The sequence below is a fragment of the Protopterus annectens genome, chromosome 2.part1, assembly GCF_019279795.1.
Source record: "Protopterus annectens isolate FY-2018-M chromosome 2.part1, PAN1.0, whole genome shotgun sequence".
In the NCBI taxonomy this organism is placed as follows: Eukaryota; Metazoa; Chordata; order Ceratodontiformes; family Protopteridae; genus Protopterus; species Protopterus annectens.
Window position 1 is genome coordinate 1,701,966,639 of NC_056729.1, and position 25,936 is coordinate 1,701,992,574.

At 44.3% G+C, this 25,936-nt stretch overlaps 1 protein-coding gene across 1 annotated transcript in view; it reads left to right on the forward strand.

Annotated features, from left to right (window-relative positions):
* The window catches only part of KIF1B (kinesin family member 1B), a gene marked incomplete in the record, with an annotated part of 2,363,676 nt that overhangs the window by 2,224,045 nt on the left and 113,695 nt on the right, over window positions 1–25,936 (forward strand). The window contains 1 exon segment of the mRNA XM_044063146.1: window positions 1,390–1,508. Within this exon segment, the coding sequence (XP_043919081.1) occupies window positions 1,390–1,508 (119 nt within the window).

Sequence of the window (25,936 nt, forward strand, 5' to 3'; positions counted from 1 at the left end):
CTAATGAGTAGAATGTTGAATTGTGTGGTGGCTTGCCTTATGGGCTTAGAGGTAGATGCTCCATGAGCTGTAGCTGTATGTGTTGTTGTGGGTGTTGCTTTGAAAGAGTACATTTGGGGCTTCTGAGGGTATTTGTTATGTGTACTTTGTCTAGGAAGTCTTTGTGGTTTAGGAAGGTTACATGCAAGTGCCTCAGCATATGTGGGTCGATATGTCTGTTTTGAATTGTGCATGATGGGTGCAGCGTGTGTACTACTGACAACCTTACTGACGTTAGGAGTACGTTTATGTGAGAGCTTTGCTTCCAGTGACATTGTGTAAATACATCTCTCACATGCCATATCAGTTTATTTGAGAATTAACTGGTTATCAGTAAATATGAGGCAATTTCTTCATTACCTCAGGATACCCATATCCACCAAACTAGTAACGGAGACAGTAGGAAAGTTCATATCCATAGCAACAGACCCTTTTTATTGATTAGACAGTTGGAGTGAGAATATCAGTCACTGTCAGGAGTATCCGGTTTGCAACTATGTGGACAGTGCTTGTCACTGCAAACTTGTCTTTCTGTGGCATTGTTATTCAGATCTTTTGTTAGCCTGAACATTTAATACAATGTAATGGCATTATAATGTCTCTGTAGAAAGCAGCTTGCAGTAGCTTGTCTGCCTTTTGTTTAATTTCAGACCCTTGGCTTGGAGTAGAAATAATCATAGTGTGTGTTTTGGCACTCACTGAGCACCTGTCAGTGAAGGACTTTACTTTGTGGCACAGTTCCAAGATCATCTTGGTGACAGGCTGTGGCTTTTTTTCTTTGGTCTTGTTTTGTGCTAGAAGTAGCAACAGATGCAGTTTTCATTAACCAATTACAAGTCATTTACTATAACTCCTCCACTTCACTTTGTGGTTGATTAAGTGAAAAACTTCTGACTACTGCCCTGATAATCTTTGGAGTCATAGCCTGCAAAACATAGTATTCTTTGCATGATTTCTGATATGACTGTATAGTCAAACATTTTATACATACATGCAGATTCTCTCTGCTGTCTGCTATCAAAAAAAAAAGAAAGAAAAAGAAGAAAAGTTGCTGCTTCCTAAATGCATACGCATTGGAAAAACACTTGACATGAAGTCTACACCTGTGAAAAAACCTTGTTTACTTAACTGAAAACTGATGTAATAGGGACCAGTAAAATACGTTATTTGGCCTCAAACACATCTTTTTTGTGAAGTGCTACTCTTGAGGTTATCTGACATCAGACTGCAGATAACAAATATGTTGGGCAAGTCAGTAATATAATACATTTTTCTGCTGTGACATATTTAGAGATTGTTGATTTTAAATTAGATTGCTGCTTCTTAAAGTGAAATGCTTTTTTTTTCCAGATACCAAACACCTTTGCAGTTTGTACAAAGCACCGTGGGATACTTCTTCAAGCTATCAATGACAAGGATATGTATGACTGGTTATATGCCTTCAATCCACTACTGGCTGGCACAATAAGGTACACCTGTCTTAACTCTTTGAATGTAAAGTAGGTATATTTGGAAAGGAGGAGTGGTCCATTTTTTCTCCCCAGCCCTTGCCAGGGTATAGAATTATGCAACAGCAGGCTTGATTTTAAGATGACTTTTCTTTTTACTTAAAAAATGCTTGCTTTCCCCCTTCATAAATTGTTTGATGACATTATACCAGTATATAAAAGTTGTATTTCCTGTAATGCACAGCTCAAGAAAGGTACGTTTCAAAAGCTATACTATACAGAACAGTGTGCAGAAAGTGTTATCTTTCAAAATTCAGTATATAATAGGATAATGTCTCTCTTAAATGCTTATAGGATCATAGGAAGTTACTAGGCTACTAGGGTCCTCCTCAACCCGGCGTCAACAACAACACTCAGGCACTACCTACAAGGAACAACTATGAGAATAACCAAGCCCCCATGGTCAACAATTCACTTGGCCAAGATGTAAGATTGGAGGGGTCTCCACAGAATGAGCCTAGTGAAAACGAACGTGTTTTTGTTAACCAAGCTCCTTGTCATTACAATTTAAGATCTAATACGTCTAATTTTTTAGGAGTGAGACCAAAACAATTCACAAACAGATTGAACCAAGCAGCGAAAAGGAATACGAAACAATACAGGAATTAGATTCACCATCGGTCGCCTTTGCTGCGAATTCTTCTGATACCCTCACTTGGCTTTCGGTTCCACCTGAACGTGACTACAACTACCTTGATGGTTATGTACCAAACTTAACTGTAAGTAGCGTCATTTGCCAAGACGGTCCTAGCTTCTTGGTACCACCAGAGTTACCGGTCATTTTGACTAATGTTGAAAATGACTTTAAAGTATACAACTACTCAGTTAACATAACCCAAGACCAAGTGGAACTTTTTGCAAAAGGTCACACGTACGTCCCTAACCAAAAGTTGGATTTAGCTCAAACTATCCTAGATATTAAACTGTTTACTAGGAAACTAAACTTGAATTTATTGTTCTTTGGTAATTCTACTTCTAATGTAAACCCTTATAGAATTCCAAGTGTCTTTAACCCACCACTGCATCCATTATTAAATATTTTCAAACAACTATGCGAACTTGACATTCGTCAAAAGTTTAAGTTCGATCATAATTTTCCTTCATTTGCTAACAACATTAAAGCTGAGAAGGAATGTATAGACAGCATTAGATTTAATAATGTTAGAATATGTAAACCAGACAAGGGTGGGGGTTTAGCTATTTTTGACAAAGACAATTATGAGTCAAGAATGCTCCAACTCTTGGATTGTCCCTCTTACTCACTTAGTTTGAGATCCGAAATTAATGGCGCTTATAAAACCGTAAAGGACAGTATTGAAGAGATGTTCATTGAAGGTTGAATTGACCAGAACACCTTCAACTTCATGAGTACATCTTACCCAAGATTTCCGTACTTGTTTGGAATACCTAAATTGCACAAGGACGTTGTCAACCCTCCAATGCGTCCACTCTTGAACGGTAGAGGATCACCTACGTACCCTTCTGCAAAAGTGGTAGATGTCATTCTACAGAAATACTTGGTGAAAATCAACCACATATGTAAAGATTCTTGGTCTTTTCTTGACAACATTAAAAATCTCGTCTTTAGCAGTAACTACAACTTCCTCACGGTCGATGTTAAAGACCTGTATACATGTATACCACACGAAATAGCTTTGGAATGGGTCAGTCAATTTATGAGAAAGAATGGAGGTGAAAATGTTGAGATATCTTTAGTCAACGAATTATTGGTCTTGATACTTGAGAACAACTACTTAATGTTTGCTGACAACTTTTATCTACAACAAGTTGGCGTCGACATGGGTTCACCTTGTGGGGCGAGTGTAGCTAATTCAGTAATGGCCAATTGGGAAGACCTCTTTGTCTTTAATAATTGTAGCTTTAGTGACAGGTTCATTTACTACACCCGCTACCTCGACGACATCGTTATAATAGTAGATGGTGATGCCACAATCAGTGAACAAATTGTAGATTATTTGAATGCGACTACTAATTTTCTCCAGTTCACATCTACTTTTAACACCATGTCCATTGCCTATTTGGACATTCAGCTGAAGAAAAACATTGAACTTCAGAGACTTACAGCTAGTATTCATAGAAAGAGTACTTACTCAAACTCTTTCTTGCATTATACAAGCTGTCACCCGTATCATCAAAAGCGAGCTGTGGTCAAAGGCCAACTAGTCAGAGCAGCCCGTATTGTCACGCTTAACCAGGATTTCTTCGATGAATGTACTTTTCTTAAGAACATGTTCCTTCATCGAGGATACCCTGACAGCTTGGTCAGCAACATTGTAGAAGAAGTGGTCCAAAAACGTGATAAACGCATTTATAAACCTATTCTAGACGAGGTCCACTTCGACCAACATACTATTCTTGACTTAGATCCATATCCTTCTCAAAGGTCTAAATCCATTTCTGACCCACTTAACGAAAGCTCCATGTTTATAACAACTTACAGTGCAAACAGTAGGGATCGTCTTGAGATTTTATACAAAAATTGGGCGGTACTTATGACTGATCAGGGTTTGTGTCAGAAATTAGGGATCAAACCTAAAGTGATTTTTAGGAGAGCAAAAAACTTAAAAGACTTGTTTGAGTGTCAAAAGAGACCTATAAGTAGAGTAGTGGGTATGTATAAATGTCAAAGTTGCAATTTTTGCAAGTATATTACAGAATCTAACAGGTTCAAACTTGAAGACTATACTTACAACTTGAAATATAGGGTCAATTGCAACTCGAAAATGGTGGTTTACCTGGTCCAGTGCGCAAGTTGTCTTGCATTTTATGTAGGCAAGACGGAGCACCGTCTCCGAGACCGCATTTATGAGCATTCTTATGCAATTAGAAAAAACAAACATGACAATGCTCTAGCAAAACATATTTCTCTTTTTCCCAACCATTCCTTCAAATTCATGGTCATCGACCAGGTTATAGCAAGTGAAAGAGGTGGTCCAACAGGTTTCAAATTAGAGGAATTAGAACTGCTTTGGCAGATTAGACTTAATGCCTTCAACGCCCCTGGTCTCAATGAAAACTGCTCAATAAGCAGCATTTTAAAAATCAAGAGTTTATGTAGATGACAACTTTGTTTGTACAGGTCTATTGTTAGTAGACTTTTCATCCTGGTAAATGCTTGTGTGCTTACTAATTTTTTAGTTTTTTAGTTTTTTATTCACTTAAGCCTTTTATAATGTCATTACTTTTAAATATGTTTAAACATTTGTAACTTTTTACTGTTTCTTATAGTCAATATTATATAATTAGATTTTTGTCTTTAGCTTTTCTGAAGTCAGAGTTATATTAATTTAATAGGTGTGGTTTTGACAAAATAGTTTTAGTAACAAATGCTAACGCATCACTTTTTGTTGCTGCTACGAATTTGTGACTGCCTTTTTAAAAAACAGTACTTAGTAGTTCATTGCTTAATTGTTTAATTGCTTTTTGCTTGTTGATTGGGTTCTCCTTGTAACTGTGTGTATATATAGCAAGCCTTTTTTAGAAATAATTGTCTGAAGAAGTCTGTGTCATTAAACCAGACGAAAAGCGCTTTATTTTAACAAACTTAATAAATTTCCTTATATTTTTGGTCGTTTGAAGTACCGTTTTTCCTGCTCCGTTTCAGCTGTGTTGGTTTACTAGTTCGTGTTTAATTTACTTGTCACCTTATTATCAATGTGATAATTTGTGAGGACGTCACTCTCCCCAAAAAGATGATGATGCTTTTTTTGGCATTCAGATTGAGGCCATGTTTCTGGAACCAGTCATTTGTTTGGGTGTGACCCTCTTGGAGAATGTCAACATCACTAGGAGAATTGATGACAGCACCCAGCTTACAGTCATCTGCAAACTTAGTCAGCCATAGCCGACTAGATTTGGCCTGCACCTTCGAGAAGTATATTCCAACAGCAGAGGCCCCAAGACTGATCCTGGGGTACACCACTTGTTACGGGTCTACTACTTGAGGTGGCTTCCCCTGTTCTGACTAGGTGGGTTCCATCAGTGAGCAAGTTTGCTACCCATCTGGTAACATATGGATTGATGCCTAATTGAGAAAGTTTATCTGTTATACCTCAGTGGGGAATAGTATCGAAGGCTTTAGCCAGGTCAAGGTACGTGGTGTACACCATCTTTCCCTTATCTATGGCCTTGGTAACTGTGTCAAAGAAGTCGACCAAATTTAACAGGCATGATCTCCCCTTGACAAAACCAAACAGTGTGGGATCAAGTGTCTGGAGGTTGCCAATGTCCTTGTTAATGAAGTCCATGATAACCCACTCCGTGGCCTTGCAGATCAGGCTAGTTAAGCTGATGGGTCTATAATTTCCTGGATCGGTGGACGCTGCACTTTTCTGCAAAGGGATTACAGTAGCTGTCCTCCACTCAGCTGGGATGAAGCTGGTACTCAGGCTTTGGTTGAATAGGGTTCCTAATGGTGCTGCAAGCTCCTGCCTGAGTTCATGTAGGATGCAGCCTGGCATGTTATCAGATCTCATGGAGGCTATATTTTTTGCCTTTCTAAAGATAAGGGGAGGGAGGCAGGTACTGGGAATGTCCTGCTTTACTTATGGGGGGACAGAGGAGTGAAGTTTTCACTGAACCTGTCTTCCAGCAGGTTGGCTATATCTACACCACTTGTATATGTGGTGCCCTTTACCACCAGTTCTGAGTAGATCTGGGTGCTTTGCTTGAGATTACGGACACGTGAAGAAGGCCTTATGATTGTCTTTAGTAGATGTGGCCAGTTTGGGCACGAAGTTTGCTTTGGAGGATTTCACTAGTGCTTTTATTTGCTTGTTCAAGCTAAGGAGCAATTACTTCCAATTAGGCACCTGCTCCTTCTTGGTCCTGGACAGGAATTTATTTCTTTTATTGTAGAGTTTTTTTATTTTAGATGCCCACCAGACAGGTTTACTCTTCCTTGAAGAGGAGGATTTTGGCCTGTCTTGTGTTCCTGATTCCATGCAGCTATATAAATACTCGTATAGTACTTTAGTGTGGGTTTGGACTTGTAATGTAAATTTTATAAAATAAGTTACAAAATAAGTTCTAATACGTAAAATTAGCGCTGTGCATGATAATGTCCATAACAAGTCTCAGATTCTAATGTCTGTGAGTATTTACTTTTTTGCACAATTTATACTTACATTAATGTTTTTTACTATAATTGATAAAATGTCTATTGCTTCAACTCATATTTATTTGGGTTGTGGCTGAAAAAGATCGGTAGAACAGCACAAGTACCTGATTACTAAATTGTAAAGTAAACTGTGGAAAACAAATTGAGAATTGGAAAGGAAGCATGGTTACAAAGGATGGAAGAGAGTATAACAGGAAACACTTGGCTAAAATAAACCTTAATGATAGATGAAGAGTCCAGTGATTTGCACAGGATTAGTGACAGCTTTTTTTCTTCTGTCACTTTGGGTCTTGGAATGCTTAATTATCTGACTTCCCTTTCCCAGTTACAGTCTCTGAAGAATCTGGAAGAGCTTCTTGATGTTGGTATGAGTGACCTTCTGGAAGAAACTCTTATTAATTTTGGTCATAACTCCATGATCAGGACAACAGCATCTGGGATGTGTTTGCCACAGATGTCATAATTGAAACTCTCCTCACATAGTAAAGATGGAAGTAGATTGTGCCTTTATAGAAATGGGGAGGTGATTTTTGAGAAGGCTTTTCAGGAACTTGTAGAAGGCTTGCAAAAAAAGGAAATGGGTATTGACCATAGTAGAGGGTCTCTGTGACACCCCTCCACATTTTTTTCTTTTACCCAGCACCCTAAGAAGAAGAAACCACTCACCGACGAGAAGAATTGACAGGCAGTATTGCCATTGCTGAGTACCCCTGCTAAGTCCATTAAGAGGCAGATTTCCCAGGGGATTCTGCACCAGTCCTGACTACCCTCAAAGATGCACATCTATGATTCTACTTCAGTGGTTTTAGGAATTGGTCTCAGATGGCCACAATTTGGAGCTCTTGGGATCCATCACATGAAAAGCTCCTGTTAAAAAGCCCATTGGTCTCTGTATATTTTGGGGAAAGCCTCTAATGTTACTCAGAGAAGGTGTTTCAGGTTCTCATAATTCCATTGTGTAGTTCGCTGCTGCAGTTATTACTTCATGGAACTGTGCTGGACTTGACAAACTTTCAAAGCCAAGCACCCCTCCCCACGGGCTGGCCTGAGTCAACTTCACCATGTACATCTCCACACTCCTGGTATAAAGGCTGATGCATTGCCAGCCATCTTCCGTTTTTTCTTTTCACACAAGTTGCATAGTGTACAAGGTGTTTTATCAGTCCATCAGGCTAGACCTTGACAAGGAGCCAAGCAATCACATTGAGGAACATCCTTTCTGCTTCTGTGCACATTGTAACTGTTTACTTCTGATGATTGCAGTTCTTTTGATTTAGTTAGTGCAGACATCTCTTGAGTGTCTGTCTGAGATACTGAGGTATACTGGGCATGCCACCAAAGAAATGAAAGCATGTCTCTTGGTGACAGTTTTTATTTAAGATCAGTCACATCAAGTGCTTGTACTTCTTGGGCTTGGAATACACTATAATATGCTTTTGAGAGTTGCCTGGACTATAGGCCAAGACCTTGTATGCAAGATGGAACAATTTCCAAGGCCTGCTGTAACAGAATGAGACTTGTCACCTTGTAATTAAAGTCCGCTGTGTCTTTGGTAAGCAGTCAGCCAGACTCTTCCAAAAGAAAGAAGTGGACAGTGAAGGAAAAGGAGGCCATGGTGCTTGAATGACTGTGCTGTTCCTTCTAGGTTTGAGGACATTAGGAACATGGAAGGCACTTAGCCAACCTGTCAGCTACTTTGTCAGAAGTCTCTAGTGATATTCCTTGGGAAGCTGTCATACCTTCTGTAGAATGCATGCCTAACTTAACCGCAACAGTTAGGCTTCACTGGAGAGGGTGAAGCAATTTCTGCTGATCAGGCAAAGGCACAGGAGTTTGCCTCTGCTTACCATGGGGGAGGATGTCTGTCCCACAGTCAGTAAACTGAAGCTTAGGAATATCCCTAATTAGGTTCCTAGAACATCAATGATTGCCAAACCTAAGACCCCGTCTGTAGCTTGGACTTCTGCAAAGCAAAGTCTTCCCCTTGGCAGGAACTCAGGAGCACTTGTCACCCCTGCCTTCCTCCCAAGACTGAGTGAAACTGGCTGTGGGCTTGTCCAATTCATACAGAAGTTTCAGCCTGACTCATTGAAGCTATCTGAATCTAGAGTCAGGTCCTCGAAGAGACAGACTGACCCTGAAGATTCTAAAGTGGAGGGGGATGACTTGACTACACATCCCAGTTGTCCTACTCTGTGGCTTGTGACACACAGTTGAGGACAACATGACCTCTAACTCTGCACCAGAGGAGCTGTCTTTTGGAGCTTCTCTCCTTGTTTGTCTCTCTCTCATGAGAGAGCATTTTCAATTACAAGCTAGTATAGTGACTGCTCCACAGAAGAGAGCTGTGGGACTCTTGGGGTTGGACCCAGCTGTTGCCATTCCTCCATTTAAAAAAGCCTTCTGGATTTTTTATGAATCAAGTAAATTGAAACCAGGATCACAGGCCCCTGCCTCCAGGAGGCTTCTACATTTCTACATAGTGTAGGATCCACATGAGTTCCTTTACAAGAATCCCATAGCAGACCCTTACAAAGTGTCCCTGAAGTCTGTTAAGGGAGCTGGAGTGACAACAGGTTGTAACATGCTCCCTAATAAAATAAATAAGTGAATTACACACAGCTGCTACTCTGGCCTTCAGGGCACTCAGTCCCCTGATTCATATTTCTTTAGTTCCAAGATCATGTATTGAAATAACTGCTAGAAAATTGTGGAGGAGTGTTAGATGGGAACAGGAGCGCTACCTTGTTTAGCAAGCCCAGACTACCCTGTAAGTAAGAAAACATGTTTATGATACTGTAGATGCATCATCCAGACATGCTGCTACAGGGTCAGTTCTTAAAAGGCACTCCTGGCTGAGGGATCAGCCCCTCTCTGAAGATGAAGAAAAAAATGGAGTGCAAGGGGAAGACAGTGGAATCTGTTAAACACAGTACTTGGGTATCCCTCCACCCAAGGCCCTTTCTACATGTGGCCAGGAAAAGAAATCAGCCCAGAAGGGGAAAGCCTTTCAGTAAATTAAGTGGCAGCAAGATGACAGAGGTAGGAGAGCCAGAAAAGGCCCTTCTATTTTCAGACGATGGCAACTGTAGTGGCTTCTCCATACTCGGTGGGGACCATATCACCATTAGACAGATTCAGAGACCCACAAACAGAATTCAAATTACATTAAACAGGGCCAACTTTCAGTGATGTTCTTCGTGTTTCACTGTTGCAGTCATCACATTTGGGTTATCTGCTTGCAGTAGCCCTCAGTCGGCCTGATTATCAAAGTCTTGAGTCCTACATCGGTTGCTGTCTCATCTTCCATGACGTCAGGTAGTCAGGGGTATACAGCATGCAGCTGATGCCATTACATCAGTCTTTCTTGCCGTGCGGTGCCCGAAGCAGAAGCAATTCGCAAGTGCTGGTCGGCCGACTCCTGAAATTTTCGTTTTCGAGTTTCAGATCCGAAGTCTTCAACTAAGCTAAGTACCCCATTGGGGATCCTTTTTCTTGCTCTAAACCAATGTCAGTAAAAGTTAACAATTGTATTTCTTGTGGAGAGCAAATACCTCATAAAGATTTTCATTCATACTGCATTCCTTGCTTAGGCCCAGACCACAACGTACCTCGCTGTTGGTTTTATTCAAACCTTGTACTATTCTTCATCGGTTCATTTATGCATCTAAATATTTTGGTAGTCTGTTCAATTATCCAGAAATTGTTTTGGTAAGCCACCCGACTACCGACATTCTGAAAAAATGCAAAGATAAAGACAGAGACAGAGCTTGGGTCCAAAGCTGCCGACAACGCTTCTCCTAAGCTAGTCTCCAGTTTGCCGGTACTTAGTGAGGTGCTTTCACAGCCCCTGGTACCTGCTACTTCAGATTCGCAGGCCTCTACTGAGACCCATTCAGAGTCCGGTATGCCACAAGATGCTTCTTCGACTGTGGAACCTGCGGATGTCTCTACCTTGGATGGGTCAGGAGCCGCTGTGCAGGCACTGGCTTCTGAGGGTGTATTCAGGCCTACTGACTTGCATATTAAACCGATGCCATCTTCTTCTTCAAGGCCTAAAACTCGATCCATGCCTAGAAAGCCAATGCCCGGACCGCATGGTCAGGCCCCTATGCCTAAAAAACAAATGCTAAGAATGGCTGAAGACCTTATTACTCTAATCAGGGGAATCCATCCTTTCCCCCTCTAAGAGACCTAGGACTGATTTTCTTTCTGATTCTTCTGATCAGGATTCTGAAATTTCTGTTTTCTCTGATGTCCAGCATTTGCCTTTATCTACCTATGAGGATTCTGATGCAGAGGACTCCGTTCCGTCTGCTTCCCCTCCAGAGGATTTCTCTTTTGGTAAAGCCTTGCATACTCTTAGGGAGCATTTTCACCGGGAAAGCCAGGATTACTCTGACTCCAAAAAGAGGCTTAGGGAATTCTTACTCCTGCCTCAACACAGGCCTTTAGCCATCCCTCCTGTACTGGACACTGTAGATGATGCCTTCTCAGAATCAAACCTGGCCCCTGACTCTTTACCTTCTGCTCCCAGAAAACCTGATAGGTATTACAGGGTACCTGACTCTCACAAGTTCCTCTTTAAAAATCCTACTGCGGATCCTGAGACCATTTCACAGGGACCCAAGGGCATTAAGGCTTCTACTGCTGAAAATCCTACCTCTTCTGATAGAGACTCCAGGGCGCTGGATAGATGGGGTAAGAAGGTGTACACTTCTGCAACCTTGGCCAGTTTCATATGTTAAAGTATCAACAACATGTTACTGGTGCAACCTTGGCCAGTTTCATATGTTAAAGTATCAACAACATGTTATTGGATTACTTAAACAGAAAATGATGTTGATTCCTGACTGTGTTGAAAATAAAGAATTACAGGATTTAATGCATTCTGCTGACCAGGTAGGAAAACATACTTTCAATGTGGATTTGATTCATTAGAGGCCTCTTGCAGGGCTGCTGTTACTGGGTCTGTGCTCAGAAGGCATGCTTGGCTTAAGGAGCAATCTTTGCCTGATCATGTTAAAGCTAAATTGTTGGATGCTCCCTTAAATCAGGACAGCCTGTTTTGGCAACAAGGCTGAGGAAGTTCTTAAAAAGATGGAAGATAAAGCTAAATCTATGCAAACTGTTAAACGATTTCTTACAAGTTCAGCCTCTGAGATTTAGTAGGCACTGGCCCTCTAAAAATTGGTCCTTTCCAGCCCCTTCCAGGTCTTCTCAGGCCAAACCCAGACACAGCAGAAACCCCAGGATTCAGTCCCAGGGGACACACAAGACTAAGCAGTGGGGGGGGGGGGTTCCGCACCCAAATCTGAGAGTAGTAAGACCCCCCCCTATGGAAAACTGTCTCAATGACTTGCTTTTAAAACTTCCAAGCACTTCCCAACTTAATGCTCCTTTAGGTGGAAAGATTGGTCTGCAGGCCAAAAACTGGGAACTCATTACCCAGGACAATTGGGTTTTAAATACAGTGTCCCAAGGATACAGATTTCACTTCCACACATTACCAACACCAAGCGGGTGGCCAGATCTACCCCCAATTCAGTGGGCAGAGGCCCAAAATCAAGTACTCTCTCTCTTAAGCATGAGGGCTATCCAGTTGGTACCAGAAGAGGAAAGGGGACAAGGTTTCTATTCGAGACTTTTCCTGGTACCCAGAAAAGGCAATACACGGCGTCCTATCCTGGACCTTTCTACGCTAAACACCTTTCTGGTGATTCCAAAATTCAAAATACTGACTCTTCACCAGCTGCTTCCTATGCTAGGCAAAGATGCCTGGCTGGCAACACTAGACTTAAAAGACGCATACCTGCAAATCCATATCAGGGAGTCTTGCAGAAGATACCTGCACTTCAAAGCAGGCTACATGCACTATCAGTTCTCTGCATTGCCCTTTGGCTTAGCTACTGCGCCCAGGGTATTCACAAAGTGCCTAGCTCCAGTCATTGCATTTTGCAGGCAAAGAAATATCCAAATATACACATACCTGGACGATTGTCTAATTCAGGCTGAAAGCCAGGACATACTTTTGAATCATCTGGCCTGTGTTCAAAGGGCACTGACTTGTCTGGGGTACACCAAAAACGAAAAGAAATCACACCTGATACCCTGTCAACAAATTATATTCCTGGGAGCAAGCTTGAATACAACTTCCCAGATGGCTTTCCTCATGCCAGAGAAACGGATTCATTTGACAACCTACTTCAAACAAGTGGCCACAAAAACTCAGTTATCTGCAAGGCAAATACTGCAAGCCGTGGGGTTCATGGCCTCCTGCATTCTTCTAATTCCATATGCAAGGCTGCATATGAGGAAACTACAATGGTATCTCAAAAGCCTATGTTGTCAACTTTCACAGGATCTAGAAGCAATGATTCCTATCATACCTTGCCTATGCCGAGAGTTCCTTTGGTGGGCAGAGGCCTGCCACCAAAACAGGGGACTACCATTCACACTACCCCCTGCCGCCCAAACCTTAACAACAGACGCATCAGACTATGCATGGGGAGGCTCACCTGGCAGGGAAGTGCATTCAGGGCAAATGGAACCCAAGTCAAATGCACCTGCACATAAATCAAAAGGGAAGTGTTAGCTGTACAGAATGCTCTGACAGCCTTCAAGAATCACATCCTTCCAGGACAACTAATGGTAAAGATGGACATAAACAAGCAGGGGGGGTACACATTTTCCCCCCTCTGTAGACTAGCCATGGCATTGTGGAACACAGCCTTGAGCTACCAAGTGAATCTACAGGCTTAATTCCTGCCAGGCAAACTAAATATACTGGCAGACAGACTAAGCATAAACCTCATGGACCCACACGAGTGGAAATTGGAACCAAGGATTTTCAACATGTTGACAAGCAAATGGGGGAGCCCAGATATAGACCTGTTTGCATCCCCCCCAGAACCATCAATTGGACAAATTTTGCACAAGGATTCCCCACAAGCTAGCTTGGAAAGTGAATGCTCTCCCTCAGCTGGAAAAACCAAACCTATCAGTTTATGCCTTTCCTCCTCTGCCTCTGCTCGACAAGGTACTACTGAAGATCAAACAGGACAAGCCAAGGACTGTTTTAATTGCACCAGACTGGCTGCGCCAACACTGGTGCCCCCTCTTGCGCAGTGTGTCATGCTTGGCCCCATGGCACCTGTCTCAGACTCCTTCCCTGTTGTCTCAGCAGGAGAACCAGGTCCTGCACTCTCAGCTGCAAACCCTGAACCGAGCAGGCTGGCTAATTACCTAATCTCTCCTTTACCATTCCTCACTAAATCAGTGATGTGTATCATTTTAGAGGCAAGGAGCCCTAGTACTAGAAAATCTTATGCTGCAAAATTGAAAAGAATTTATGCCTGGAACCAGTCTCAAGGGATGAGAGCAGCAGTGCCCAGTTTACCTCAGATTCCACAATACTTGACTGAGATGCTTCATACGGGCTTGTCCTTTTCCTCCATCAAAATTCATGCCTCAGCCATTTCAGCTCATTATAGCACAGAGCCTCCCCTCTTCTCTCACCCACTGCTCAAGCAGTTCCTCGGAGGTGCCAAAAATTTAAGGCCACTCAGGAGAGCTCCAACTCCAGCCTGGGACCTTAACTCTGTCTTGGAGAAACTCACTCTTCCTCCTTTCGAGCCAGCTGCTACTGCAGATTTGAAATTCCTTTCCTGGAAAACAGCTTTCCTTTTAGCAATCACTTCTGCAAGAAGGGTATCTTAATTACAGGCCCTTATGGCAGTGGAGCTTTTCATCATCTTTCATGCAGACAGGGTGTCCTTCAGAACAAATCCCTCCTTCATGCCCAAGGTGGTAAGTGTGGCTCTTAATCAGTCCATTCATTTGGCTACCTTCTTTCCTAACCCACAGAACAAAGAGGAACGGATACTGCACTCCTTACATGCGCACAGACAACTTAGATTCTAGTTGGACAGGACTAAACCTCAAAGGAAATCTGAACAAAACTGCTGGTGGTATTTGCTGCAGGGACAGAAGGGAAAGCTATTTCAAAGCAAACCATTTCAAAATGGATAGGCCAAAGCATTCATTTCTGCTATAAGCACCATGGAAAACCTATCACACAGGGCATCAGACCCCATTCAACTAGGGCTGCATCTACCTCTACAGCCTTTCTCAGGGGCGTCCCTACAAGGAACATCCTAGAAGCTGCTACCTGGAGTTCTGTACATACTTTCACCAGGCGTTATCATTTGCCAATTTTCTCTAAATCCAGAGCTGGTTTTGCCACTACAGTCTTGCAGGGCCTTATAGCTGGCCCTAATTCTATTTAAATTCCTTCTGCCAACCTTAGCTTTGGGAATCTACCCAAATGTAATGACTGCAACAGCGAAACATGAACATAGTACAGTTGTGTACACTTACCATAAATGTAGATGTTCGAGTGTATTGACTGTTGCAGTCCTGGTTACCTTCCCTCCAGCCCCCTTTCTTCTTTTGGCTATACCGCTACTCTCACTTACTATGCTTAAAAAGCATTTTGGTGTATTTGCTTTTTTTGTTGGAGGTATATCTTTGTATTTATAGATTTAATTGCTTCCCATTAGGGGGGCACCTGATATCTGAGGCAATAAAAACTGATGTAATGGCATCGGCTGCATGTTTTATACCCCTGACGACCTGACGCCATGGAAGAAGGGACAGCAACCGATGCAGGACCCAATACTTTGTTAATCAGGCCGACTGTGGGCTACTGCAAGCAGATAACCCAAATGTAATGACTGCCAACAGTGAATACACTCGAACATCTGCTTTTATGGTAAGTGTACACAGCTGTACTTTCTCTTTCTTTTAAGCATCAGGGCTATTCATCCTGTCCCAGAAGAAGAATGGGGGCAAGGTTTCTACTCAAGACTTTTCCTGGTACCCAGAAAAGACAATTCCTGGCATCCTATCCTGGACCTGTGTATCCTAAACACATGTTTGGTAATCCCAAAATTCAAGATGCTAACTCTTCATCAGCTGCTTCCAATGCTAGGCAAAGATTCCTGGTTGGCAACACTGGATTTAAAGGAAGCCTACCTGCACATCCCAATAAGGGAATCTTGCAGAAGATACCTACGCTTCAGAGCAGGCTACATGCACTATCAGTTCTCTGCACTGCCCTTTGGCTTATCTACTGCGCCCAGGGTATTCACAAAGTGCGTAGCTCCAGTCATTGCATTTTGCAGGCAAAGAAATATTCAAATATACCCATACCTGGACGATTGTGTAATTCAGGCAGAAAGCCAGGACATACTAATAAATCATCTGGCATTTGTAAAGAAATTGCTGATGTATCTGGGGGCACCATAAACGAAAAGAAATCACATCTTGTACCCTGCCAACAAATTGTATTCCTGGGAGCAAGCTTGAATATAACTTCCCAGATGGCCTACCTCACACCAGAGGAACAAGTTCATTTGACAGTCTACTTTAAACTATTGGCCACAAAGACCCAGCTGTCTGCAAGGAAAATACTGCAAGCCCTGGGGTTCATGGCCTCTTGCATTTTACTAATTCCGTATGCAAGGCTGCATATGAGGAAACTACAATGGTATCTAAAAAGCCTATGGTGTCAACATTGTCAGGATGTAAAATCAATGATTCCTATCATAGGTTCATAGGTTCATACTAGGATATCTGCCCTAGGGCATTTATAAGCCTAGCCAGAGTGTGTTTGGCTTTCGCCACCCATTTTAAATGAATTTTGCTATGCCCTTTTTCGAGGTTAGTATACTGTGCCTCTGTGTAACAGTGACACAGAAGTGATACCCGGGGTAAACCTACGATCTCCCATCCACTCATCAAGATTCCTCTTGAAGAGAGTCAATGAGGGACTCTGCCTAACCTGGACTGGGATTTTATTCCAGAGTGAAGGGAGCCTCTGGGTTATGAATCTGTCCCTCCAGCACATCCTATTTATTTCAGTGCTGAGGTTCAAGTCTCTCGAGCGCGTAGCTCGATGGGATTTGGATTTTCTGAGGTGCAGCATGTCCATTAATTCCGGGTTGGACATGGCTTTATACGTCAGGCACAGATCGCCTCTGAGCAGGCGGTATGCCACTGAGTAGAGCTGGAGTTTCTTTAACCGGGCAGCATATGGCATCTGTTTGAGCCCTTTGATCCTCTTGGTGAGGTACTTTTGGGGTCTTTCCAGTTGCTGCAGGTGTCTGGTAAGGTACATCCCAAAAGGGGCATTGTACTCAATTATGGGCCTGATGAGGGATGGGTAAAGAGGCACGATGACCTCCCCTGATCTAGATGCGAATCCCTTCATGATTAGGTGGGCTATATAAAATGTTTTTCTAACCACTTTGGCCACATGGTTTTCAAATGAGAGATTGCTATCAACTTGGGTCCCCAAGTCCTTAATTACTTCTTCCGTACTTAGTGGATTACCACCTATGTTGTAATTTGTGGGCACTTTGTTTTTGCCAAAGGGGATGACTATACACTTTTTGGTGTTTAGCTTGAGGCCATGGCTCTGGCACCAGTTGTCTGTTTCTATGAGGCCCTTTTGTAGGATTCTTGTGTCAGCTGGAGAGTTGATTATGGCGCCTAGTTTGCAGTCATCTGCGAACTTGGTCAGCCACAGTCCTTCCGTATTGGCCTGTACCTCCGAGAAATATATACCGAACAAGAGAGGTCCCAGGACTGAGCTTTGTGGGACGCCACTTGTAACTGGTTTGGAGTCTGACATGGCTCCAGCAATTCTAACCATGTGGGTTCTGTCCTTGAGCCAGTTTACAACCCATCTAGTGACATAGAGGTTTATATTTAAGCTGGTGAGCTTATCTATAATGCCCGAGTGGGGTATTGTATCGAAGGCTTTTGCGAGGTCCAGGTAGGCTGTGTGGACCACCTTCCCCTCTTCGATGGCCTTGGTGACTGTTTCAAAGAAATCGACCAGGTTTAAGAGGCAGGATCTGCCCTTAACAAAGCCGAACTAGGTAGGATCCCAGTGTCTGTAGGTCCCCAATATCTTTATTTATGAGGTCCATGATGATCCTTTCCATAGCTTTGCAGACCAAGCTAGTCAGGCTTATGGGGCGATAGTTTCCAGGATCCGTTGAGGCACCACCTTTGTGGAGAGGGACCACTGTTGCTGTACGCCACTCTTTGGGTACATATCCTGTAGTAAGGCTGAGATTGAACAGTAGTTTATGTTTGGGTTTAGCTCTTCTTGGAGTTCATGTAGGACGCAGCCTTATACCTGTAGACTCATACCTTATACCTGTAGACTCATACCTTGCCTACAGATAGAGTTCCTTTGGTGGGCAGAGGCCTGCCACCAAAACAAGGGACTGCCATTCACTCTACCCCCTGCCGCCCAAACCGTAACAACAGGCACATCAGACTATGCATGGGGGGCTCACTTAACAGGGCAGTGCATTCAGGGCAAATGGAACCCAAATCAATTGCACCTGCATATCAATCAAAAAGAAATGTTAGCTGTACAGAATGCTCTGGCAACCTTCATGGACCACATTCTTCCAGGACAATTATTGGTAAAGACGGTCAACACCACTGTTATGCGGTACATAAACAAGCAGGGGGAACCCACGCATACCCTCTCTGCAGACTAGCCATGGCTCTGTGGAACACAGCCTTGAGCTACCAAGTGCACGTACAGACTCAATTCCTGCCAGGAAAGCTAAATACACTGGCAGATGACCTAAGCAGAAATCTCATGGACCCACATGAGTGGAAACTGGAACCAAAGATATTCAACATGTTGAGAAACAAATGGGGGAGCCCAGAGATAGACCTGTTTGCCTCCCCTCAGAACTACCAATTGGACAAATTCTGCACAAGGACTCCCCACAAACAAGCTTGGAAAGTGGATGTCCTGTCCTTCGCCTGGAAAAACCTATCCGTTTATGCCTTTCCCCCCTCTGCCTCTCCTCTCCAAGGTACTGCTAAAGATCAAACAGGACAAACCAAGGACAATACTGATTGCACCAGAATACCCATGCCAACACTTGTCCCCCCTCTTGCACAGTGTGTCACTGCTGGCTCCATGGCACCTACCTCAGACTCCTGGCCTGCTGTCCCTACCCAGTTCGGCTTTGTTAAAGAGTAGATCATGCCCCCTAAACCTGGTGGACTTCTTTGAGACAGTTACCAAGGCTATAGACGAGGGAAAGGTGGTACACACAGCATACTTAGACCTCGCAGAGGCCTTCAACACCATTCCCCATTCTGGTATTATAGACAAGCTCACTAGCCTGAACATAAACTCCTATGTCACAAGATGGGTTGCCAATTGGCTCACGGACAGATACCACATGGTGAGAGTTGCAGGAGCTAGGTCTGACTCTAAACCGGTTACAAGTGGCATTCCCCAGGGTTCAGTACTAGGACCCCTCCTGTTTGGCATATACTTCTCAGAGGTACAGGCAAACACAGGAGGACTATGGCTGACCAAGTTCGCAGATGACTGCAAACTAGGGGCTATAATTGACGCTCCGGCTGACATAGACATCCTCCAAAAGGGTCTCACTGAGACAGATACCTGGTGTCAAAATCATGACCTCAAGCTAAATGCCAAAAACTGCATAGTCATCCCCTTTGGAAAAAACAAAGTACACACAAACTACCACGTAGGTGGTAGTCCCCTAAATACAGAAAACGTAATAACAGATCTGGGAACCCAAGTAGATAGTAATCTCTCCTCTGATAATCACATTGCCAAAGTGGTTAGAAAATCCTTCTATGTGGCCCACCTAATCACAAAAGGGTTTGCATTCAGATCAAAAGAGGTCATTGTGCCCCTCTACTCATCACTCATCAGACCCATCATAGAGTACAACACCCCATTTGGGATCTACTTTACAAGACACCTGCGACAACTGGAAAGACCACAGAATTACCTCACCAAGAGGATCACTGGCCTCAAACAGATGCCCTATGCAGCTCGACTGAAGAAATTCCAGCTGTACTCGGTTGCATACCCCTGACGACCTGATGTCATGGAAGAAGGGACAGCAACTGACGCAGGACCCAAGACTTTGTTAATCAGGCCGACTGAGGGCAACCTGCCAGCAGATTACCCAAATGTAATGACTGCAACAGTAAATACACTCGAACATCTACATTTATGGTAAGTGTACACAACTGTACTGTTATCTGCCTGCAGGTAGCCCTCAGTCGGCCCGAATACTAGAGTCTTGGGATTTCTGCGTTGGATGCTGTCTCCTCATCCATGATGTCAGGTCGTCAGGGGTATAAAACATGAAGCGGATGCCATTACCCCACCTTTACTTGCCATGCGGAAGCCCGAAGCAGAAGCAGTTTGCATGTGCTGGTCGGCAGCTACCTGAAATTTTCGTTTTTCGAGTTTCAAACCTGAAGTCTTCTAAAGCTAAGTACCCCATTGGGGATCCTTTTTTCTTGTCAGAAAAAGTTACCAATTGTCTTGCCTGTGGAAAGAAAATACCTCACAGAGATTTTCATTCTTACTGCGTCACCTGTTTTGGCCCAGGCCATGACGTCCCTCGCTGTCAGTTTTGTGCTTTGTTCAACGCCCAAACTATTCATCGTCGGGCTATTTTTGTCTCTAAATTCTTTCACTCTCATTCTCCGCATTCCGAAATGCCTTCGGTAAGCCATCCGACTACTGATCCTCCGAAAAAATGCAAAGATAAAGACAGAGACAGACCGCATAGGTCCAAAACTGCCGATGACAGTTCCGTTAAGCTAGTCGCTAGTCCGCCGGTACTCAGTGAGGTGCTTTTGCAGCCCTTTTACCTGCTTCTACAGATTCGCAGGCCTCTACTGAGACCCTTTTGAAGGGCCGCAAGATGCTTCTTCGACTATGGAAACTGCAGATGTCTCTATCTTGGATGGGTCCGGAGCCGCTGTGCAGGCAGCGGCTTCTGAGGGTGTAGTCAGACCTTCCAATGTTCGTATCAAATCGACTACTTAGTTAATGACTAAATCTACCGAATTTCTCAGGCCCAGAGTTCGCACTACGCCTAGGAAACCGACAACCAAAGCACATTCTCAAGCCCCCATGTCACAGAAACAAATGCTTAGAATGGCTGAAGACCTTATCACTTTAATTAGGGGAAGCCAGCCTTCCCCCTTTAAAAGACAAAGAATTGATTTTCTTTCTGATTCTTCAGACCATGAGTCTGATGACTGTGACCCCTGTGATTACCAGGACATACCCTTATTTACCTATGAGGACTCAGATACAGAGGATTCTATTCCCTCAGCCCCACTCCCCTAGAGGACCTTTCTTTCGGTGAAATCTTGCAATACTCTAAGAGAGCATTTCCGCTGGGAATGCCAGGACTACCCACAGTCCAAAAAGTGACTCAAGGAATTTTTAGACTTGCCTCAGCATAGGCCTCTAGCTATTCCCCCTGTCCTGGATATTGTAGAGGATGTCTTCATGGAATTCAGCCTTACCCCTGATACTTTACCACCTGCTCCTAGAAAGCCTGACAGATGCTACAGAGTACCTGACTCTCTCAAATTTCTTTTTAAAAATCCCACTGCGGATCCAGAGACCATTTCCCAGGAACCTAAAGGTATTAAGGCTTCTACAGCCAAAAACGCTACCTCTTCGGACAGGGATTCAAGGGCTATAGACAGATGGTGTAAGAAGGTTTATACCTCTGCAACTCTTGCCATCAGGGCTTTAAATTGCCAGTTTCACATGTTGAAGTACCAGCAGCATATTATTGATGTAATTAAACAACAAATGTTGTTGATTCCTGATTGTACAGAAAATAAGGACTTACAAGACTTAATGCATTCTGAAAACCAAGTTGGTAAACATACTTTGCAGTGTGGTTTTGATGCTTTAGACGCATCTTGCAGGGCTGCTGTCACTGGGTCTTTTCTGAAAAGGCATGCTTGGCTGAAGGAACAAATCTTGTCAGACCATGTCAAGGTAAAATTACTTGATGCTCCATTAACCCAAAAATGTTTGTTTGGCTCTAAAGCAGTAGTAGTTCTTAAAAAGAGGGTGGAAAAAGCTAAATCCATGCAAACTGTTAAAAGATTTCTTACAGGTACAGCCACCTAAATTCAGTAGGCATTTGCCTTCAAAAAACTGGTCCTTTCCAGTCCCTACCAGACCTTCTCAGCCAAAACCCAGGGGCAACAGACCACAGAGAGTACAGTTTCAGGGTATGCACAGATCTAAAGAATGGAGAGCTCCCTCCTCAAAAACTGGGTCTGGTAAGCCACCCCCCTATGGAAAAAGTTCACAAGGACTTGTCCTTAATCCTTCCCAGCCATGTCCAAGTACTTGCACCCCTAGGAGGAAAACTTGCCCTGCATGCAAAAAACTGGGAGTATATTACCCAGGACCGATGGGTCTTAAACATTGTATCCCAGGGATACAGATTCTATTTCCACTCTCTATCAACCCCAAGTGGATTGCCAGACCTTCCTCCAAACCAGTGGACAGAGGCCCAAATGCAAGTACTTTCTCTTCTCAGTATCAGGCCTATTCAACCTGTGCCAATAGAGCAAAGGGGACAGGGTTTCTACTCCAGGCTGTTCCTGGTGCCCAGGAAAGAGAACTCTTGGCGTCGTTTCTGGATCTGTCATCCCTAAAAACCTTCTTGGTGGTACCAAAATTTAAAATGCTTACACACCAGCATCTCCTTCCTGTGCTAGCCAAGGACTCCTGGCTAGTCACCCTAGACTTAAAAGAAGCTTATCTGCACATCCCCCATAAGGGAATCTTGCAGGAAATATCTACGTTTCAGGGCAGGCTGTATGCACTATCAGTTCTCTGCACTTCCCTTTGGCTTATCTACTGCACCCAGGATTTTCACAAGGTGCCTGACTCCAGCCATTGCTTACTGCAGGCAGAGAAATATTCAAATTTACCCATACTGGGACGATTGCCTGATTCAGGTAGACAGTCTGGAATTGCTACTCCAGCACCTGACGTTTGTAGAGAGACTCCTAACCTCTCTGGGGTATACCATCAATGAAAAGAAATCACATCTGGTACCCAGTCAAAAGATTGTCTTCCTGGGAGCAAGCTTGAACACAACTTCCCAGATGGCATTCCTCACTCCAGAAAAGCAGTTTTTTTGACAACTTATTTCAAACTACTGGCCACCCAGACCCAGCTATCTGCAAGAAAAATACCGTAAGCCCTAGAGTTCATGGCCTCATGTAATCTCTGCTATCCACATTCCCAGGAACTAGAAACAGTGATTCCTATCATTCCTTGCCTAAGGACAGAGTTCCTTTGGTGGGAAGAGGCTTGCAACCACAACAAGGGACTCCCTTTCTCACAACCCCCCCGCCGTTCACTCTGACAACAGACGCATCAGACTATGCATGGGGGGCTCACATGGCAGGCAAATGCATTCAAGGCAAATGGAGCCCAGGACAAGTTCGCCTGCATATCAATCAAAAAGAAGTGTTAGCTGTACAGAATGCACTGACAGCCTTCAAATACCTTATCCTGCCAGAACAGCTCCTGCCAAAGACAGACAACACCACAGTTATGTGGTACATAAACAAGCAGGGGGGAACTCACTCCTACCCACTCTGCAGGTTAGCCTTGGTTCTGTGGAACACAGCCTTAAGCAACCAAGTGCAACAAAATTCACTGGCAGACGACTTAAGCAGAAATCTAATGGACCCACACAAGTGGAAACTGGAACCAAACTCATTCAAACTTCTAATGTACAGGTGGGGGGGACACCAGAGGTGGACCTCTTTGCATCCCCCCAAAACCATCAACTAAACACAATGTGATAGTGTTCAATCTCGCCGTTTGTTCTTACACATGGGTTCGGAGCCGATCCTCGGCTCCGTGCCGGCCTCTTGCAAGCTCTGCATCGAGAAGAAGCTCGAGACAATCTAATACCCACAATCCCCCTCTGCCTTTACCTCAGATCTAGTTTGCCGCTGCTGCATACGCATCGTTGGGAGCTAGCTCGAGAGTTTCTAAGCTAAGATATAACTTTTTTGTTGTATTTTATTAAGGATTCTAGTCTAGTTGATATTATCAGTATTAACAAGGGTGGTTCCGTTAATTCTTTGGTACCGTTAACCTTTTTTATCGGTATTTTTGTATCGGGGCCTACACCCTTCATATCTTACCATATTGAGACAAATTTTTACCGGATTTGACAATTACTCGATTGTGACTAACTTTTTTCGGATTTGACTGTGTTTTTCTGGAGTTGTCTTTTTATTTTACAATGTCTGAGAAGGCAAAGTCTGGTTTCAAGCGTTGTCAGTGTGGCCAGAAAATGTCGGTCACCGACAACCATAGTTCCTGCGTCTACTGCCTTGGCCCTCTCCACTTACAAGAGGATTGCTCCATTTGTCACTCTTTTAGTGGGAGGGTCATGACAGATAGGCGCAGGAAACTGATGGACAGAGGTCTATTGAAACCGGCTTTCCAAGAGGCTTTGGATGCTTCTGACCAGGCATCGAAGTCCTCTAAGGAATCGAAGACGTCGGAGCCTAAGTCATCGGCTCCGAGCTCTTCTTCAAAGGTTAGATCACCGGTTCCACAGACTTCGGGCCGAGTGTTCAACTGGTATCGGTTCCTGAGCCTCGAGTCTTGGAACCGTGATGGAGCTCCGCCCGGCCATATTGAGGTCGGCTCCGTCTTGGTTCCTTCGACCCGTTCTTCCTCCAAACTTCGGATGTCGATGTGGATCGCGTGGTGCAGAAGTTGTTGGAGCATTCGGCCCTCTCTAAACTTATTTCGGTTTCCACCCAGTTGGTGTCGAAACTTGAAGGCCTTCCTGTTTCTCCATCCATTCCTCCTCCGAGACCGATTCAGTCTTTGGAGCCGGAAGAGGCTGATCTACTGATTGTGGAGCCCTCGGGTCCAGAACCGTCTTTTTCTCGGTCTGTTCCCATCACCTCGACTCCGTCGGACCCGTACCGAGTCTCGAGCCGACGGTCTGTTCTTGGTTCCGGGGCCGAGTCGAACTGACGTGTCGGTTCCGACTCTCCCTCGGGCCTCGCACGGATCGATTCGGCTCCGTCCTCGGGTCGATGCCTTCGTGCCCGTGTCGGGATTCTTCCCATTTCTTCGAACCGAGACTCTTCGATGCGGGACCGGGAGCGCTCGACCTGATGAGGAAGGTGTTGTCTACCCAGACAACCACATCAGTGGAAGCAGTCTCTCCTCCCCATAAAGGGCCTTTGTCTTCATCTGCACCCACGGCCACATCCAAGCGTCGGGCACCAGTGCCTCAGCCACCCCTGGAGGGTGCCCCCTCTTCCTCCGAGGCTTCTTCGGATGCTCCCCACGAGGAAGTCCCTAGGAAGAGATTGTGTAAGAGGAGACACTTGGATTCTCCACAGGAATCCTTGACATCTGATACTGACTTAGATGAGTCAGAGGGGTCCCCTAAGTCACCTTCGGAAGATGTCTCTTTTTCAGACATTTTGGAGATCCTTAAACAGAGAGGTGACTGGCAGTCCCTTCCCCCTTCTGAGGATGAGTCAGTTCTACTGAAGGCATTTGGTGCTCGCCCTTCCTCCTCCTGGGTCACTCCGCCCTTCGACGAACTAATGGAACTTATTGCTCGAAGGCGGGAGACTCCTGACACAGTGGAACCTGTTCCAAGAAAACCGAACAAGTACATCACAGCACCTCAGGATAAGTCCTACCTTACAAAAGGAGTTCCAGTAGACGCTATGGTGGTGGCTGCAGCCACTTAAAAGGAGATGTCGGCGTCTTCTTCGTCTGTCCATCCGCCTAATAAAGATTCTAGGACGATGGATAGATATGGGAAGCGCATTTTTAGTTCAGCGGCTTTTTCCATGCGGTCCCTGAACTACCTGACCCATTTTACACGTCTGCAGAGGGATCTAGTCAAAGAGTTGGGAGATACCCTCCAGGGTGCTACAGATGCAGCTGTCTCAGAGAAAGTGACAGCGCAACTTAATACCCTAACATCGATTGTTAACTCGTCCATGAGGCTGATTTCCTACGCGGCGAAGGTTCGAGTAGGGCAGCAGCTTCAGCGATTGCTCTTCGTGACAATCCTGGATGCGCCTATGCTCCTTTGCGGAAGCCTTCAAGTCTTCCTTTACAAACGCCCCATTTGACGGTGCCACTCTTTTTGGCCCCAAGGTAAAGGAGACCCTTACCCGGTGTGAACAAGAGGGAAAGACTCTGCCTGCTGTCGGAGTCCGTTTTTCCACCCCAACCAGACCGTACCCCAAAGGGCAACGCGGTGGGAAAATGTGGTTTCAAAACCCCAAGGGTCTTTCTCAGGCACACAGGGTGATGCCCCTCTAG